Source organism: Seriola aureovittata, chromosome 19 (assembly GCF_021018895.1).
Source record: "Seriola aureovittata isolate HTS-2021-v1 ecotype China chromosome 19, ASM2101889v1, whole genome shotgun sequence".
Classification (NCBI taxonomy): Eukaryota; Metazoa; Chordata; class Actinopteri; order Carangiformes; family Carangidae; genus Seriola; species Seriola aureovittata.
In genome coordinates, this window is record NC_079382.1 from 15,950,581 (window position 1) to 15,969,500 (window position 18,920).

At 40.4% G+C, this 18,920-nt stretch overlaps 2 protein-coding genes across 2 annotated transcripts; both read left to right on the forward strand.

The window, feature by feature from the left end:
* On the forward strand, positions 1-8,683 carry nfkbie (nuclear factor of kappa light polypeptide gene enhancer in B-cells inhibitor, epsilon). The gene is made up of 6 exons (XM_056363557.1): positions 1-891; positions 4,199-4,301; positions 5,453-5,663; positions 6,172-6,260; positions 7,143-7,391; positions 7,838-8,683. Exons 1-6 carry the CDS (start codon positions 563-565, stop codon positions 7,904-7,906), a joined length of 1,050 nt encoding a protein of 349 aa, XP_056219532.1. The 5' UTR covers positions 1-562; the 3' UTR covers positions 7,907-8,683.
* Positions 8,684-10,775: 2,092 nt separating this feature from the next.
* Positions 10,776-17,056, forward strand: slc35b2 (solute carrier family 35 member B2). Its single transcript, XM_056363421.1, has 4 exons — positions 10,776-11,031; positions 13,078-13,265; positions 13,394-13,554; positions 14,988-17,056. Exons 1-4 carry the CDS (start codon positions 11,012-11,014, stop codon positions 15,918-15,920), a joined length of 1,302 nt encoding a protein of 433 aa, XP_056219396.1. The 5' UTR covers positions 10,776-11,011; the 3' UTR covers positions 15,921-17,056.
* Positions 17,057-18,920: the final 1,864 nt, after the last annotated feature.

Genomic DNA, 18,920 nt, shown 5'->3' on the forward strand with positions numbered 1-18,920 from the left:
TGTGTGTGTGTGTGTGTGTGTGTGTGTGTGTGTGTGTGTGTGTGTGTGCACTGGGGATTCCCCCGCTTGACAAAAACAGCTTACCCTTTCAGATGTCAGCTCTTCCCCTTCTTACCTTTCATTGCTCATATGCTATCGGCCTGGAGCTCTGCTGTTACCGGATATTTAGACGACGGGCAGCCGTTACGACTCTTTTTTTGCTTGTTTTAACCCATTTCACCAAGTTTGTGATGACTGTACCTCGTTTTAAAGCTTTTTTAACACTTTTTTTTTAACAGTCTATAATCGATTTTTTTTTTTTTTTTTTTTTTTTCTTTAAATAAAACTGGAGGTCCGTAGCTGGATGGTAATGTATTATCGGTCAGTGGAATGAAACGCAGCGGCTCACTCCTCTGGTTTCACAAAGGAGCGGTGGTTTCCTCAGGTGTCAGCACTCTATCCTCGGAGTCCGGTCACATCACCGAGCACCGGGCGGCGACAACAACCCCGAGAAGCCTCTAAGTACTCTGGGAAGGAGGGAGGGGGAAACCCAGCGAGGCCAGCACCAGCACCAGCACCCGCTATGGCGTCGGACGACTGTAGTAAAGATGACTTGCTGGAATTCGCAGGAGAGAACCGCACAGACTCGGGCATTGACTCGTACCGCTCCATGCTGAAGTCGGAGGAGCCCCGGGATCCCGGCACGGACATCAGCGGGCCGAGGGAGAAGTTCTCCACCGTGGAGGAGCGCCTGGATTCTGCCTACGGCTCCTCGTCCATCACGGGGGAGAGTCTGACAGAGTTAGTGGAGAGCTGCACGCTTTCCGGCGACCAGGAGGAGCAAACACACAGCTCTGAACTCTCTGAACAGGAGGAGAACTTGCTCACAACTATTACTGAAGAGGGAGACACGTAGGTTTTTATTTACTATCCAAACTTCTCATAAAAAAAAAAAAGCAAACCATTTCTGTGTTGCACACTGGTGGGTGAGGTTCAGAAGTGGTGTCTGGCATTTTAACCGTTTCTCTTAACATTTTGACCAGTGTTTTCACCAATAACGTTTGCTGGGTCTGTCATGAAGTAGTCTGCAGTGTCGTACAATGAGCAAAACTTTGGGGGGAAAAGATGAAATTTAGTCTTCAATTTACCATAGTTTTTAAATTGGCCCCTGTAAAGTGATATTCAACTTCTCCACCCCCTTCTCTCTGAGCATAACTATATTAACTGTAATTACCACCGTCTCTTAGCACCCAGATTCACTTGACAATGCGTTAAAAGCAGCAATGTTTTACATTTCAGAGGGTGGATACAGGGAACCATGAAAATGGCTCTAAATTATGAGATGATGAAATTTCTGATAAATTATCTGCCCTCTGATCTCTTCAACCCAGCTGGTGCTTGAAGCATTTCATAAATTCTTTTAATCCACTGAAGATGAAGAATTTAAAAACACCCATCAGTGGCAGTTGGTAAATCACACTGAATTTGAGGCACAGTTTTTCCCATGATTCCTGTTTTAAAAGGGATTTCATGTCGGTGTGATACTGCAGACAAATTTAATGAACTTCGTCCGTGTCATGAATTTGGATGGGCTCCTCTGAGTCCTCTCAGCCAGAAAACAGAAGTGAAACAGATAGGCCTGGACTTCCCCATGCTGCACAGACAAAGCACATGCTATGAGGCAGCATTGAGGCCTGCTTTTGATCCAAGAAACTTGTCGATCAGGATAGCATAGTGTGTTTGTGCATGCATCGTATCTTTTTATTGCAGGATCCCACGATTCAGAAGCTGCTGCTGCCTCTTATGCTTTTTTTTTTTTTTTTTTCCAAACCAGATGTCTGACTAAAACTGTCTATATATTACCTGCCAGTAGCTTTTTGCTTCTGTTCTTTTCTCACTTTGAGTCAAGGAAACTGCAGCTTTTTGCACACAACCGGAACACACCATCCTCCACACACAGATTTATCAGCCCATGCAGAACTTCTTCTGTGACCCACTCATCTGTTGTTGCCATGTCATCAGTCTGTTACAGCCCTGAAGCAGGCTTGTTAATGACTCCTGTACATGACTGGAATCCAGCGACTGATGCAGTCACAGCGTTGCAGAAGTGTTGTTGTGTCTCTGACCTCTTTTCATTTCCGCTTGCTGATTGTTGGGGACACATGGTTTCATTCTCACACCCTAACTATAGACACCTGAGAGGGGAAAAAACACCTGAAACACACCACTCTGTTCTGCTTCTACTGAGAGAGAATCGTGCAAACATAAATTTTCCCCTGTGGGATTTTTTTTTAGTTCTTATTCATTCAAGTCTTATTCAAACCAGGAAGTCCCTTTCACACCAAGCCGTTCGCTCACAGAGTTGATTAAGTGCTCGTGCAGATACATTAGCTGCATCAGTCAGTGATGAAAACGATCATGATACTTTATTGTGTGATGCATTATCCTATCATTTATACCAAATAATCTTCTTTTACAATAGATTTTTAAGGAGAATGTTTTTGTTTCCATTCGTTCAGTTTTTTTTTCCAGTTTTATGGGTGTTTCAAATTTGGATAAAGGAACTTGTAGCCCATCTTAGCTCACTGATTTAGTTAAGGTCTGCATCTAAAAATGCCAACACACTTTCCCAGAGTCTGAAGTAACACATTCAGATTGCTTGAAAAATAACTTAAAAGATGAATCATTTCATTTCTTCATATTATATTTGGTAATATACTGCACAGATGCTGTACATGGGACCTGTTTTTTTTTTACAAAACACTTTGACATGTCAGAAAGATGTTTCCCAACCACTTACACAGAAAAAGGTGGTTTGTTGTTTTGTTGCAATAATTGCAAGAAAATACGGTGTCATCTTTATTTTGATAGTAAAGTTTGCAGTACAACAGGAATGAGGAATGAGTCATGTTGTGAGTTGCCTTATGCTTACCCTCTACATAATTATTATGTGTCCCACTGACATATTTTCAAACACATTTTGAATGATTAACAGGAATTTTATCATGCTTAAGAAATAAGTAAATAAGTTTGCCCTAAAATGCCCTTTTTTTATTTTTTTTTTTTTTTTTTTGGGGGGGGTGGGGGTGCAAGAGAAAATATCACTCACATATGCAACACAAATAGGTTATATTGATCAACCAGTTAAAAAAGTACCAGTAATATGTCAACCATTGCACAGTAATTGCAAACAGACATTTAATTAATCAGGCACTGTACTGCTATTTATTTAGTATTCTTTTGGTAATGATCAACTGCTTCATCCTCTTAAATCTAATGGAAAATAACATAACCATATTTAAACATGTAACCAACCACTGAGGTAATTTAATCAAATCAAAATAATTTTGCAAGGCTGTATGTAATTCAAAAAGACACAAATGATATTAACATGTACAGCATTTAACAGGAAATCTGAAATTGTCAGTGGTTTGTTCAAAGCAGAAAGCTGAATGAAAGGTCTGCACTGAAACTTAGTTTGAATGTTTGATCCCACACTGTCTGTCTCTGAATAAGTCTGCAGCACCAAACCTTTGGTCAAATGACCTTTACTCTTAAAGAAGATGAGCATCACTTCTAAACTTTCAGAGACCACAGTAACATACGTTTGACAGTACAGTAAAACAACATCCCTCATGCTCATGCTGTTTTTGTGACTAGACATCAGTTTCAGCCTTTGATAACTGAATATACAGATTTAAGCTACACTTTGATTTGAATTCCCTTACACCCCTTTACAGTAGAGACCCTCTCTGGGTCATTCAAGGTTGGTCTTAATTAAGCATAAATTCTTGGTTCCATTTCCTGCTTTTTTGCTACAACTTCCCACTCAGGTTTTGAGGTTAGTGCGTGTTTGTTTTGTTTTGTCGTTTGCTGTGAATGTTTTCACTAAAGCATGAAAAGATGTGCCTACCGATATGCGTTTTAACACGCTCTCATAATTCAACAGCTTATGATGCTATCTTTTTTGCATTGATCAATATCCCAACCACTCAATCTTGCCATTCAGCCCACTGAGTATTAGATTTCGAGATAGTCTCTTGAGATGAATACTGAGGAAAATTTTGCAACATTTTCTCTCGTGTTGAAATACATTTTTTTTTTCTCCACTACTCAATTCTTCTGTTTTTCAATTGCTCAATGTAAGTGAAATTCAGTCTGCAAGTTTCTGCAAGCATATTGAAGAAATATGTGTATTTTTTTTTTACTACTCCTGTAGATTCCTGCACTTAGCAATCATCCATGAAGACGATATCATCATTCAGCACTTGATAGAGCTATTCCCAAAAGAAGTCCTGGACATCCAAAACAATTTATACCAGGTAAATGCAACACAAATCTTTCCACTACACAAGCATGCTGCAGCTTCCACTGGAATTTTTCAATTTAAAACGACTTCCTCATTATCAGTATCTTGATTGTGGAAACAGTGGCATTATTTATATCTCTGTACTTCCAGAGAATGGCGGTTCCTCTTTATTTGCAGTCCGTCCTCTCTCAGGGACGTCACTGTGGGTGGTTCCAGTGTTAGCTCATAAGGGACTTAGAATGGAAACTCCCCTCCTCTACCTCCTGTAGAAATAGAACCAAAGGGAGCTGTGGAGTGTATCCTTGTGTGGATGTGGGTGGAGGAATTGTTCCAGTTATTCAAGATGTCAGACCAGAGTCTTTGGTTTTTCGTGTAGAAACCAAAGTGAAGTCAGAGCAGACTGACAGAGGTGTCATAAAGAAACATCTGAAGTTAAGAGTCAGCACTTCATGCAGTGACTCAGTTGGCCCTGTGCTCTTTTAGAGTCCACTTTGGTTGTCTAATTTCCTCTCAGTAGTCATTCTAAGACCTCATCTCTGGAGACATTGCCCAGAAGAATTCTTGTTTACCCCTAAAGGTTCTAAAAGAAACCTCATACATTTGCATACTGATTAAAAACAAACAGTAGTTGATGATGCATCTCTGCACTCTTGTTGTGTCTTGCACCACAGCACAGTGCAACCTCAAGACAAGTCTGTTTTTGGACAAAAGGTGCAAGTCTCACTTTATCATTTGGAAACGTTTTGTGTTTATTTCTCTTCATTCATACGTATGACCGACAGCTGAATGCAACAGCTACAGGCCTGTTTCTCTAGGGTTGCTCTAAGACATTCTGAGAAATGCAGGAAGTAGCAGGGGTCAAAGACAAAACATACCAGGGCTGTAGCTACTAATTATTTTTCATTATTGCATAATCCAATTTAAATTTTAGTAATTAGTCAATTGTTTGTAAAATATGGCAGAAACATGTCTTCAGATTGTTTTTGTTTGTCAGTCTGCAGTGATAGAAATCATAAAAAGCATCAAACCCTCACATTTCCTTGACAAATTACTTAAATGATTGTTAAAATTGGACTCGTTATGTCAAATAAATGCTATTAAATTTAACCAGAGAGGTGCAGCTTTGATTGCTTTACACATCTTTTGTCTTTTCGTGGTCCTCAGAGCCCTTTGCACCTGGCCACCTATCTGAACCTGACAGATGTGGTGAGGAGCCTGGTGGAGAAAGGGGCCAGCCTGGAGCTGCAGGACCAGGATGGGAACACAGCGCTCCACGTGGCCTGCCAGCACGGACAGACAGATTGTGCCAGAGAGATGACCAAAGATGTTTCCCCTAGCAAACTGGCGCCGATCCTTGAGACCCAGAACTGGAGAGGTGAGGGAACCAACTGCTGCAGGGTCTCATCAGCCAACAATTCATTGTTGTTATTAAGGGTCATTTTTATGTGTCTGCATCATCTGTGTGATTATTTGTCAGTGGGTTCTGCTTAGATTGAACTTCCCAGATTATGCAACTTCAGATTTTTTACACTGTCCAAATATAACATGGCCTTTTGGTGCTTTTATGCCAAGTCTTGTCTTTAATGTAGCACAAAGTAAAGCATTAACTAGCTTGACATTGCTCAACCAATATAGCATCAGAGGAAACAAGTCTAATATAATTTCGCAGAATGTGACCCTTCTATCTTGCACCATTTTGGAACAGAAGAAATAGCAGTAGCCATAGCCAGATGTGGTGAATTTGCAAAAGCAATACCATGTTGATCTATAGTGTCAGTTTGTCATTTGGAAAAACACATGGTTTTCACAATGCATCGCTTATTCACTTTTGACCTAAAATGAGCCCCACGTTTCCACGTTTCAAACAAGATGTGTACTTGCAGGTCTTGCCTGTCTCCACTTGGCTGCACTGAACAGGCAACATCAGATTATGAAGCTCCTGATGAAAAAGGGAGCGGACCTGAATATCCAGGTTAGTCTGTCAAGTGGGTGGCTCCTTATTTTGCTACATTATATGGATTATCTTTTTAATAACTAGGCTATACTTAAAGGGTGAATCCACACTGAATCTTTCATCTCCCACACTAGAAGGTTGTATATATATAATTTGCTGTAAAATAACCCTTTAAATAAGTTTCAAATTGTCCTTGAATTCAAAAACTAAGCTGACACCGACTCCGACCTGCTACTCACAAGACTTCAGCTGCATATCTGAAAGAAGTTTAATTAGTCTCTGCGTAGGGTTACCCTGCAGTATACTCCATTTCATCCAGTAATGTGCCAGTATTTATAATCACACTTATCCCTTTCAGACTCTGTTTACTGCTCCTGGTCTGATGTTGTTTTTCATGTCTATAAATCAGCTGCACCTGTGCAATGCTGATAGTGATATAAGCTGAGCTCTGAGCTGAGCTTCCTGCAGGATTCATGGAGACATAATTAGATATGAGATATGAGATATGATAACGCTGGACTGGCCGGCCAATCTTAACTTTCTATTGAAGGAAGGGAACATGGTGGTCAGTCCCAAAACTACCCCAGACATTCCTCTCAGTTTAACTCACCAGCCTTAAATACCACTCTGCCTCACATGCTGTGTATTGAATTATTGTTGTTATTATCATTAATGATAATATTATTATTGTTGTTGTGAGAACATCTGTGTCCTTTTCTTCCATGCTTGCAGAAAGCCAAAATTGGAAGTTACTATGTGCTGTTTACAATCAGAAAAATATCAAACTAATACAAATTATTAAAAATAAAATGACCTATTTTATATTGTTGTATCATTTGTGTAGCTCTGGCTTTATTTAAAGCCTTTCTCGTTGTCTTTTTCCATCTACACCCCTCACAGGAAGGAACCAGTGGGAAAACAGCTCTTCACCTCGGCGTGGAGCTGCATGACATCAAATCAGTGCGTCTGCTGCTCAGCAGGGGAGCCAATGTGGACGCTACCATGTTTAACGGCTGCACACCCCTGCATCTCGCAGTGGGGAGGCAGGACGCCACCATCGCCAACCTCCTCTGCCAGTCTGGCGCCGACACAATGCTGCGAAATATGGAGGACGAGACGGCACTGGATCTGGCTGATGGCAATGATGATGTAAGTTGTTATGATTACTATTATTGCCAGTGTAGTGTCAGTCCTACATACGCTGTTCTGCTGCAGTAAAAACTCACCAGAGCATCAATTATGTATTAATCTGCGGCTTAAAAAAGTCCCCAACAAATTCACTATTTACACCTTTTGGAGAAATGTTTGCTAAAAGCTTAAGTGCCCAACTGTTTCAGAAAATGAGTTAGCCTAAAAAAATAGAAGAATATCATTGTTGGTTTTGGTCCTTTAATGAGATTTGTTGACAAGTAAAATGTAGACACCAGCCCTATCCTTAAAGTTCTCACTCTTCCATAACTTCAACTATACTGCAATACACTACAAGAATACTAAGTGTCAGACATATTGCTTTTCCTATCATTTTAGAAGGACAGCAGTGGATTGTTAAAGAAGGCATTAATAAAAATTTGACCTTTTGTATCCTTGTTTTTCAGATTCTGGCTCTATTTCCTTTTGATGACATCCAGATATCTGGGAGGTCTGTGGTCGGTGTGAAGTTCTGAGCTGAATCATAGGCTGAATAAGATTTTTGAAATTGTCTTGAGCTTCACTGCGGCCGGAATTGTTCTGAAATAGCTGTATTTGCGCTGTTTTTATTGAATAGTGCCTTTATTTGTAGTACACTCTGATTTGATCTATATTTATCTATTGTGTAGACAAATATGCGCACCGTATAAATCCTAGTTCCCTCTGACAAAGAGTGATTCTGCTTAATTGAGCACTGATAAAACAAATCAATGTTTCTGAGTCATTGGCTCAATTGTTTTGCAAACTTTCTATCAGCATGTTCAGTGTCCATAAAAAAATTCTACCTCTTCATCATATTAATCTAGTTTTAATGGCTAGAGAAGGAACATGCAAATTGCTTTGTTTCAAAGTTTCTCAAACTTTATCAGTGCTGACTGCCTTTGTATAGTTATGGAAGTACAATATGTTTCTGTGTCTGAAACTCTGGGAATGTGACCTTTCATCGCGCCCTCAAAGAAGGCTTTTTGAGGAGTGTAATCACAGGTCCGAAAAACACCTGCAGTCCAGAGAAGACAAACTAATTACACCCCTGCTTTTTCTTAGAAAACTGATAACCCACTTATCTTTAATAAAACATAAAATGCAGCTTCATCTTTCTGATCTTTTAGGATCTTTTGTGAAACAGGTTTCTCTATTTATCTCATTGTAGCCATCATCTGCAGAAATCTGGTCTTTGGTGTGTAATTACATTGGCTTGTCTAGTTAACATAAGCAGTTCATTTATTTTGTAATAAAATGGGAAAAAAAACGAACTTCATATTGTGTATCTTTCTTGGTAAGGGGGGGGGGTTACAGTCATCAGTGATGTGTATGATATCTGTACACACCCAAACATAATGGACAATATCTGTGTAGTCATCATTATTGTTGTTGGTGTGACTGGCAAGAACTTAGAGCAAATAGATCCCATCACAAATTTAAACAGTAAACTATAATGAGCGGACTTCATAACAAAACTCTTTCATGAAAACAACCCAGTTCTTTTCTTTGTTTCCTCTCAGCTGCTTTTTTTAAGGTTTATCTTTTGTTTTCATGTTAGTGGCTTCCTCCTGATGGTCCCTCTGATACAATGGCTGTGGAGCGGCTGGAAATTCCACTCAGCTGTATCTCTTTTATAAACACATACCCACAGCAAGACAATTTGAATAATTGGTACTCACTTCATGTTCATATAGGGATATTAGCCAAAATAAATAGCTTTCTCTTGGTCAGGCAGACTGTGTTGTAAGGGTGTGACAGTGTGGTATTTAAGTCATTGTGGTGACAGCTAGTAAATAGGCATTCTCTCACCTAGAACAGAGTTGTGAAACTATACTTACTTCCCCATTGAGCCTGTGATCTGGGAAACCCTGCTGCTATTTGTATTGTGCTCACTACAGGTCATGCTGGTTTTTCCATTGGAAAATAAATGTGAAAAAATTAGATAAGCAAGTTTCAACCACCATTGAGTATGCAACAACACATTTTCCTTCTTTGAATGAGGTGGGATTGTTTTAATAACACTACATTATTAATACTGTCATAAAGGCCTTAATTACTGTCCTTCAACCATCACATTAGTCTCTTGCTTTTACACCAATACTATGCAGAATCAAATATTGCCTTGCATTGCTGGCAATGACATCATTTGAACAGGAATCTCAGAATTTCCACTGTTACAGGGATGCACCATGGCGAATTATACTGTAGGAACTGCTGTTAATCATGTGAAGTACTATTGCTGTAATATGTAGGCCTATTTGTCACACATATACAAGAGTGTGTGGTGAATAATTAACCACAGCATTGATTCTTATGCTGTTTTATGCAGTGTAACGTATGTGTCAGACAAACCTCATACTATTAAGTTTATTGCTTAAAAGCAGTGGTTGAAGATGTACTCAGATGATTTACTTAAGTAAAAGTAAAAATACTAAAATTAAAAAAAAATGGTGTGAAATGTACTCAAATAACAGTAAAACATCTCATCATGAAGAATGGCCCATTTCATACATTTGCAATTTTATTTTTATGATTTATTTCTTTGTTATGACTTAACATGTAGGCAGCATTTTAATATTGTAGCTGGCTGGGGTGCAGCTGTTGTGTAGTTTAATGTATAACAATGTTCAGTGGTGGAATGTAACTTTATACATTTACTCCAGTACTGTACTTACACTGTATTTTAAGGTACTGTAGCTGTACTTTACATGAGTACATCAAATTCATGCCACTCCATAATTCATTTCACTTAATTATAGTGGCAAGTATTGTACTTTTTAGACCATTACCATTAAATATGGTAGTTATAGTTACTAGCCAGTGAACAACAACCTGGATTTTAATGTTGATTTCTATTTAAAAAAGGGATCATAATATAATGTAATTAATTAATTAACGTTTTCAAATGTTTGGTGAAAAAACTTTCAGTTTTGAACCTATATCACTGTTGACCAAAGACATTTTTAACCATCTTTTCACTCATTTTTGAACCGTTGACCATTTTGAACATCTTTCAGCAGTAAAATGCACTGGAAAGTTATTCTTCAGTTTACAATTTTGAAAACTTACAATGAATATAAAATATGATTCATTGTTATATAGTAAATGAAACACCCCAGAATGGTTAAAAGACCAGATAAAATAGTGCTTACACATTAATGCATGAGTTTTAATAATCCAATATTATAATTAACGCTGCAATTCTCTCTAAATAATGAGCAGTTTGCTGATATTTCAAGCACTATCTACTGATAATACTGTAGTACTGTATTGTAAATAGCAACAGCAGTTGCTTAGTTAAGCGTGGCAGTTACTCCTCCACACCGACAGGGGGCGGGGCCGCTGGACGGCCGCTGTCTCTGGCATCCTCTGGTGTTGAGTAAAGAAGAAGGGGCCTTTCCTGCTCAAGTGAACACATCGGAGGATAAGTTGAAGACATCAACGCTAAATGTGGCTAGTCCAAAAGAAGACGACCCTTAATTATTAAAAAATATCGTTACCTGCCGGGTCCGTGCGACTTCATGCTCTGTTACAGCGGAGACGTTTGAGTCGGTCGGCGTGTGTGCTGCGCCAGGTGTCGGGCCACAGAGTGTGGGAAAATGCCATCTTTTTCATGGAGGTAACGTTGGAGACCAAAATGAGCTAACTGGACATTATATCATTCTAATGATGAGGTTTAAGTGTGGACAAGCCCAGCTGACTGATGACTGATATGATTGTCAGTGTGTAGTGAAGTCAGTTAACCGTTAATTACCGTTGTTCGTGGTTAAAGTGACTGCCCGTGTGTTTTTGAAGTACAAAACAAACAACCTGCTTGCTAGTAGTAAGTAAAACTACACGGTTTGTGTATAGGAACCGGTGTCAGCTAACCTAGTGCTGCTGCAAGTGTTTTTGTTTTTTCTTATCGTCCATTATTATGGAAGGTGTTGCCAGAAATTGTGTCCCTTAGTTCACAATGAGGATAGCTGTCAACTAAAACATGTAACTTTAATCTTCAGATAGTAGCTATTAAGCACAAGTGTGTAGTGTAAAAGTATGAGGGTGTGTCTGAAGAGCTGACAATATTTTGGTCTTTTCAGTACAATACAATATGTCATAAAGTATGTTTATTTTTATTGAATTGGCAGTATGCCTGAAATTCCCACACCCTTATAGGATATGATGAGTCACAAAATTTGGTTTTCCCCCGTTGCTTTCCCACTGTGTTGACTGTGCATATATTAATTTATCCAGGCCACATCTCCCAGTAGGGAGGGAGTAATAGTTACATAGTTTTTATGAAGGGCTGCTGTTGTCTTTTTTTATCAAGGGAAAGCTGTGTTATTTCAGTTTCAGTTTATATTATTTGCTGTTATATATCCATACAGGACACAAGCACTCATTCTTCCCTCAGGTACACTTTGGCAGTGCTCTCTCTGTGTGCCTGAGGTGTAGCAGCCTGTTGGTTGGCTGCCCAGCCGGTTCGTTGCATTCCTTCATGTAATAAGCTGCCTGTTCAGAGCCTAGGTCTTGCTGCAGTGGGCTACTGACTAGCCATGCCACAGCAGAGTCCCACACAAAGAGGCTCTGTGTGAGTCAGGCTCCCCCTGGGAGGAGGCCCAGCCTCGCTCCGAATGGGATACACACTCAGTGCCACGATAGCAAGGACCACACCTCTTTCACTGGAAGCTAGGGTTTCACATCAGGTGCGCTTGAGTTACCAGTGCTACTTAAGTTTACTTGCTACTTAAGGCGCGGAAAGTCATCTAATTTCTATATGGTTAGGTGAACAGGTTATGCTTGTTTTACATGATTCCGTACCTTCAGTACTTCACCAATAGCCAGCCAATGTTGTGCATGAAGATTGCTTTGCTCATCAAGGGTAGTACTGCTCAGCTTGTCCAAACAGTTGTGTAGTGTACTTTGAGGGAGTGTTCTGAGGAAATAACCCCAATGATTTCCTCAGGGTCATGTCAGCTACAGCTTGGAGACTTCAACATAAACCCTGTATTACAAACTGGGCGAAGTTAGAAAGACATGGCGGGAAGGGTCTAATGAAAGATGCTATTGTGTTGCATTATGGGAAGTGTAGTATCCAATGTTTTTGAAGCTTTACTCAACCTTCGGACCAAAGGTTTGGCTATTTTAGCTTCTGCTGCATCTATTTTTAAAATCTGTCTTCCAAACACCCAACTTTATAAGTGAAATACTACATTTCTAGAGTAGCCATTATCATTCATCTCATTGCAAAATGTCTGCCCAGGGCAGCACCCTTGTGTTGCTTCTGCTTCAAGACGTCTGTTTTAAAGCAAGATGCAAGATGACACAACATTCCTCTGGTGGAGTGATGGGTCCCAATCCACATAGGAAAGAAACACCTTCTATACCTATAGGTATCCTGTCAAGGTGTCGGAAAGTACAAATATAGTACAATATATTGATTCCAAATGCTTCAGTGCGATTTTATCCATCTTACATAACCTATATAAGGTTATGTAAAATGTATTGTCTTTATGTATTGATATGTATTATATTAACAGCATATTACAGATTACATTCTCGCAGTTGTGTTGATCCATCCCTTCACTCGAGCAAACACACAAATACCTTGCCTGTCAAATATTAGTTTAGCATTTAGAAATGAAATTGTATTTCCACTATATCTTATATTGTGTTACTCCCTTAGGGTTTGGCCCGCACTTGTGTCGCTTCTCCTCCCTTCCACTGTGGCTGCAGAAGAGTCATCACTACTGGAAGGCTGGCACGATGTCTGGCTCTTCCGCTTCCTCGTCAACATGCTGGGATACTCCACCATCATCATCCCTGGCTACCTCCTCATTAGCTACTTCAAGCGCACCAATTACTTGGAAACAGGTTTGGGCTCATGAGAAAAACACACACATCTAATTTGGGAATGTATACCAGTTAAAGAACACACATTAATGTCTTCCTGACCACCTTGATATCAGGTTCATTTATCTCTCTGTTTCCCTTACTTTCAGGTAGTGGGATCTGCTACCCTGTCATAAGAACCTGCGTGTTTGGCAATGAGGCCAAAACAGGTCTTTTGGATGACGTGTCAGCTGCACCCAGGAACGAGGGAGATTCAGGCTCATCAGTCAGACAGGCCATCAAGTTAATCTTTTGTGCTGCTGGACTTCAGGTGGGGTTTCCTCCCAAGAAATTCGGTCATTGAATACATAAAGCTGCATGTGGCCTAATCCCTATAATACCACCATATTGAGTTTTCTGTGCTTGTGCAGCTGCTGGGAGGGTTGTTTTATGTTTGTTTAATTTAAGTGTGATTATAGCCACAGCCTGGTCTGTTCTCAGCTCACCGGCTATTTTAAATGATGCTTCATTGATGTCTATTTGAAGGAAAGTGCAAGTTAAGAAAACGTCGCCATGTATGAAATCAAGCTCTACATTAAAGGATAAAGCTGCACTAATCAATATTTTAATATTAACAATGGACCAAACATTTATGTGTTATGTGAAAGGTGTCACTAGTAGTAACAAACCCATAGAGAATTATTACCTGACTCTGCAGTTCCCCTCAGCTCTACCTAACCTACTGTACCTCAAACAGCAGACAGGCTGGCTGATACACACAGTGTGGCATTTAAGAGCTAAAGAGCCAGGTGCTTTCCTCAGAAGTTGGTGGAGACCAAAACGGAGCTTGGAGAGGTAATATTCAACTAAAATTTGGCAGGTGGCCAGAAACATGACTCCAAATAAAAAAACAGAGACCATCTTCTGATGGGATCACACTAGCTGTGACGTCCGTCAACATGTTTATATTCTGATCCATGAGTATTCAGTAGTTATTACTACATTACATGACTAATTAGTATTCATTGGTTGGACCACACACTTCTTTAAACTTAGCCTTTATTTTGATCTCAACTACACACCTGTAAAATGTCATGACTTTATCTTGCACAGTTCAACCCTAACCCCATCATGGTGACAAGATCTGTCCACAGACAAAGCTGTGGTAGTCCCCTACAGTAGGTGTCTCCAGGACCACATTTTGCTATGATGACACACACACACAAAATAGACTCTTAAGGGAAAAACAATACCAGCCCCACTGGTGTGGCTGGTAATAAAGGCACTCAATGTCTGCTGGAGGTGTAAACAGGAAACTGCTGGTCAGTGTAATGTTTACGTCCCCTGCCCAAAAGTGACTGAAAAGATGAGTTATGCTGCTTTACTACAGTATTAACATGCCATATGTATGTTGACCGAGTTAGAGGTCGCTGATACTCATCCAAGTGTGACTACACTGAAAAAAAAAAAAAAAAAAAAATGGGGAACAGAATCCACTGTTAAAGCCATAACCAAAGTTAGTCTTTTTAGTTCAAAATTCCCTCTTTGTGTTTCTGCCCACACTTTAAGTAGATAGTGACCTTCAGCCAAAAGAAAGCCAAACCGCACAATGCAACAGTTTTTATCAGTTTATGTGAGAAAGTCTAAGCTCAAAGGTCAAGAATGAACCTCAGTGCTCAAATTTTTAACATCATTTCTACTGCTAAAAAATATCTAACTTGATCACTGTCCCTGACGAGCTTAAATCAATATTTTTATTCTTAGGCATCGTACCTGACATGGGGTGTCCTGCAGGAGAGGGTGATGACTCGTTCCTATGGGGCCACGACTCCAGAGGACCAGGGAGAGAAATTCAAGGACTCCCAGTTCTTGGTCTTCATGAACCGTATCCTGGCTCTGACCGTGTCGGGCCTCTGGTGCATCCTGTTTAAGCAACCTCGCCACGGAGCACCGATGTACAAGTACTCCTTTGCCTCACTCTCCAACATCCTGAGCAGCTGGTGCCAGTACGAGGCCCTCAAATACATCAGCTTCCCCACGCAAGTTTTGGCCAAGGCCTCTAAAGTCATTCCTGTCATGCTTATGGGCAAGATCGTCTCCCGAAAGAGCTATGAATATTGGGAGTACTTCACCGCCGTGCTGATCTCAGTGGGTGTCAGCATGTTCCTGCTGTCCAGCACAACCAGCAAGCACCCATCCACCGTCACCACCTTCAGCGGGATCGTCATCCTGGTCGGCTACATCGTCTTCGACAGCTTCACCTCCAACTGGCAGGACAACCTGTTCAAGTACAAGATGTCATCAGTGCAGATGATGTTTGGAGTCAACCTGTTCTCCTGCCTCTTCACCGTCGGCTCACTGCTGGAGCAGGGCGCCTTCTTCGACTCACTGGCCTTCATGACGCGTCACTCTGAGTTTGCCTTTCATGCCGTGTTGCTGTCCGTGTGCTCAGCATGTGGCCAGCTCTTCATCTTCTACACCATCAACCAGTTCGGTGCTGCCGTCTTCACCATCATCATGACCCTGAGGCAGGCCATCGCAATTCTCCTCTCCTGTTTCCTTTACGGCCACGCTGTCACCATTGTAGGTGGATTTGGTGTTGCCGTCGTTTTCCTGGCACTTTTCCTGCGGGTGTATGCACGTAGCCGCATGAAGTCAGGCCGACGGTCAGCGCAGCCAATTGCACAGAAGGTGTAGCACTCCAAAGTCACACTAAACTGGGAACTGAGACCACGTTTTCTGTGGTGCTTTTTGTCTATTTGTGTCTATCTGTTAGGTCTGTTTTTGTTTTTTTTACTGTTCTGTTCTTTCCCATTGGTTTTTATTTTTGTTAGCAATGGTACAGAAAGGGATTCTGCAGTTTTGACTCTTACACCAAGATGCCCCCAAGGGGTCCATGTGATTTGAGTGCCTGTAAGATTGTCTAATACACAAGTCCCAAACTGCAATCTGCAAACTGCCTCTTCAGCTATTTCACAGTTTAATGGTAGAATAGTTTTTCTTAGACCACAATATGTGGTTTGTGCAGCCAGTGGAGGGTTCCCATGATCCAGGGAAAGGCTTGTTAGCTGTATGGTGAAGCATTAAAATTTTGACATGAATTTTATGACAACGCCCCTTCTAAACTTTATCTTAAACATTGCAACCAAACACTCTGCTTTCATAAAGACAATGCTTTCTGTCCATTAGGTTATCTTTCAGTCACAATAGCCAGACACTGATCTCACAGTCCTCCATGTTGGAGAGCAGGGGCCTTTATGTGTCTTCATGTTGGATTTTATCTTGTAAAGTGGTAAACATTGCCTGAATACACGGTGCATACATTACTGTTTAATTTAAGGTATATTAACATGTTCCAGAGGCTGCCATCTGTAATAGAGAGTGATAAACAACAGTTTGTGTAATAAGAGTGAGCTACTTACAAATTGTATAGTTTTGCTCTGACATCACTGAATCAGATGCTGCTGTTGGTACTTTTTGCTCTGCATTATTTTAAGATAATTCTTTTGTTGTCTTCACAACACAGATTCTACTCAATGTTTTTAAAAATGGGCAAAAAAATCATGTAAATATATCTGAAAGTCATTGTTTATTTCCAACCAACTTGTCTGTTGTGTACTTTTGTAAAAGGACTGCTTCACGTGTTTCACCGTTCCATGTGAATGTCTGGAGGAATACTGAATGGATGTTGATGATGCTCATTGCTGTCACAAGGATGTGAAGATAAAATGCATAAGAGAATGCATACAAGGGAAATGCAATGTTACTGGTACCTTGTTTTTATCATTCTACTATTTCTGGATTATTAATAAAACATATTAAATTAACTTAAAGCTGTGAAGTGCAGAGGTTTGATTTTACTGTTTGCCATTGTGCCAAAGGATTTGCTGTGTGGTCAGTGCTGTTTTGCAGGTAAATACATGTGAATCATTCTCGATGATTATTTGTTCACGAAATCCAGCTCAAAGTGCTTCACATTAAGAAGAATGACTAAAATCAAAAGAAAAGAGACATTTGAAACAACTTTCTTTTCTTTTTTTTTTTACACAGGTCTGGATCCAAATCTACAGATGGCAGATTCATCACACTTGTCTTTGTTTTCAGTTTAGTGAGCAGCAGAGTCGGCGGCTGTAAGGGCTCTACCAGATACACATGTTTCCTGCATATGAGCCAAATAGTTGGGACAAGACCATGAATACTTTTATAGACAAGTACAAGACTCTCATCTTTATGTAACTGGAGGCCAGTTCAAACACTTTTGCTTAGGAGTGATGTTGTGTGTTCCTCTTGCAGGGGTGTTCTGTATGAGTTGTATTTACTGTTTTTTTGAGGAGACCAGTGAACAATGAACTGCAGTACTCCAGCCTACTTGTAATAAAAGTATGACATAAGCTTCTCTGCATGTCTGACCTTGGCAATACGGTTTAAATAATAGACAGTTACAGTAGGTATGTTCCTTATATGTGGCTGGAAAGTTAAATCTCTAGGTGCGGGTTCCGTCTTTGCTATGACCCAATAACTAGGATCTTGATTAGAGGTTGGTTTGGGGTTATTAACAAGTAATATAAGGGAATAAAGAGGCTCAGGTAAACAGGGCCAACGGCTAAAAAGAGTTGGTTGGGTGTGATCTGCAAGTATGTTTTAAAGTACATAATGTGTCTTCGTAAAACAACTGAGCATGAGCACTGATCTTATAACAGCACATTGTTTTGTTCCTGTGTTACAGGTTTATCTGCAGTTACTCTGTGGCTTGAGGAGGATGCCTTTACCAGGACAGCAGGTTTTTGGTTCAAATCACACATGTAATTTTCTCTCTGCCATCTCTCCATAGTCCTTCTACTCTCCAGTCTCATGAAGACAGCATACTTTAATCGAAACATCTGAGGTGCTGTTGGCGCTCCGATTCGTGAACCAGACCACTACTTATGATTCACTGAACATCAAAATGAAGATTTGGTTTGACTGTGAACTGTAAGAAAACATTTCCCCCTCGTTTATCAATGTCACAGCTGCTCGATGGGGGACTTTCCCTGCACCTCTCATTTCACAACATCCTACACCCCATCTGGTTTGGAGTAGTGCGTCACAATGTCAGCACCTCCAATACACTTTTTAAAAATGCAAATGGCAAACGAAAGGTGAGGGGAGACGTGCAGACCTCCACAGTTGGACCAGTCACTTTGGGCTCTCGCTCTGACTGCAGGGATGACACAAGCTGAGTGTTTTTGTTGGAACTTTTATTAGCTAGCATGAACATTTGACTGTTTCAGCAATGCCTGCAATCACTTGGGAGCTTCCCGAAACTGTCTTTGTTTTCCGCCCATACCTCATTGAGCGAATTAATACCACTCTTATATCTGTATGCTAAATATGAAGCTACCGCTGGCTAACTTAGCTTAGCATAAAGACTGGAAATGGACTTCCCTCGAGAGTTAACAAAATGTGCCTACCGGCACTTCTAAAGCTCACTAATGAACACTAGTATAATTTGTTAACCCGTACAAAACTGTGAGAATGACAGTTTGTCGTTGTACAAGAACTTATCTGCCACACTTTTACAGTCTCCGCTGCTTGCCTGCCAACAGCTTCCTGCCAAGAAATAGTCCCACCCTGTAAAACAAAAAAAAATGTTATTACATGGCACTATTTGTACAGATACAACAAAAAAATAAATAATGTTTTAATTAGTGAGCTGTA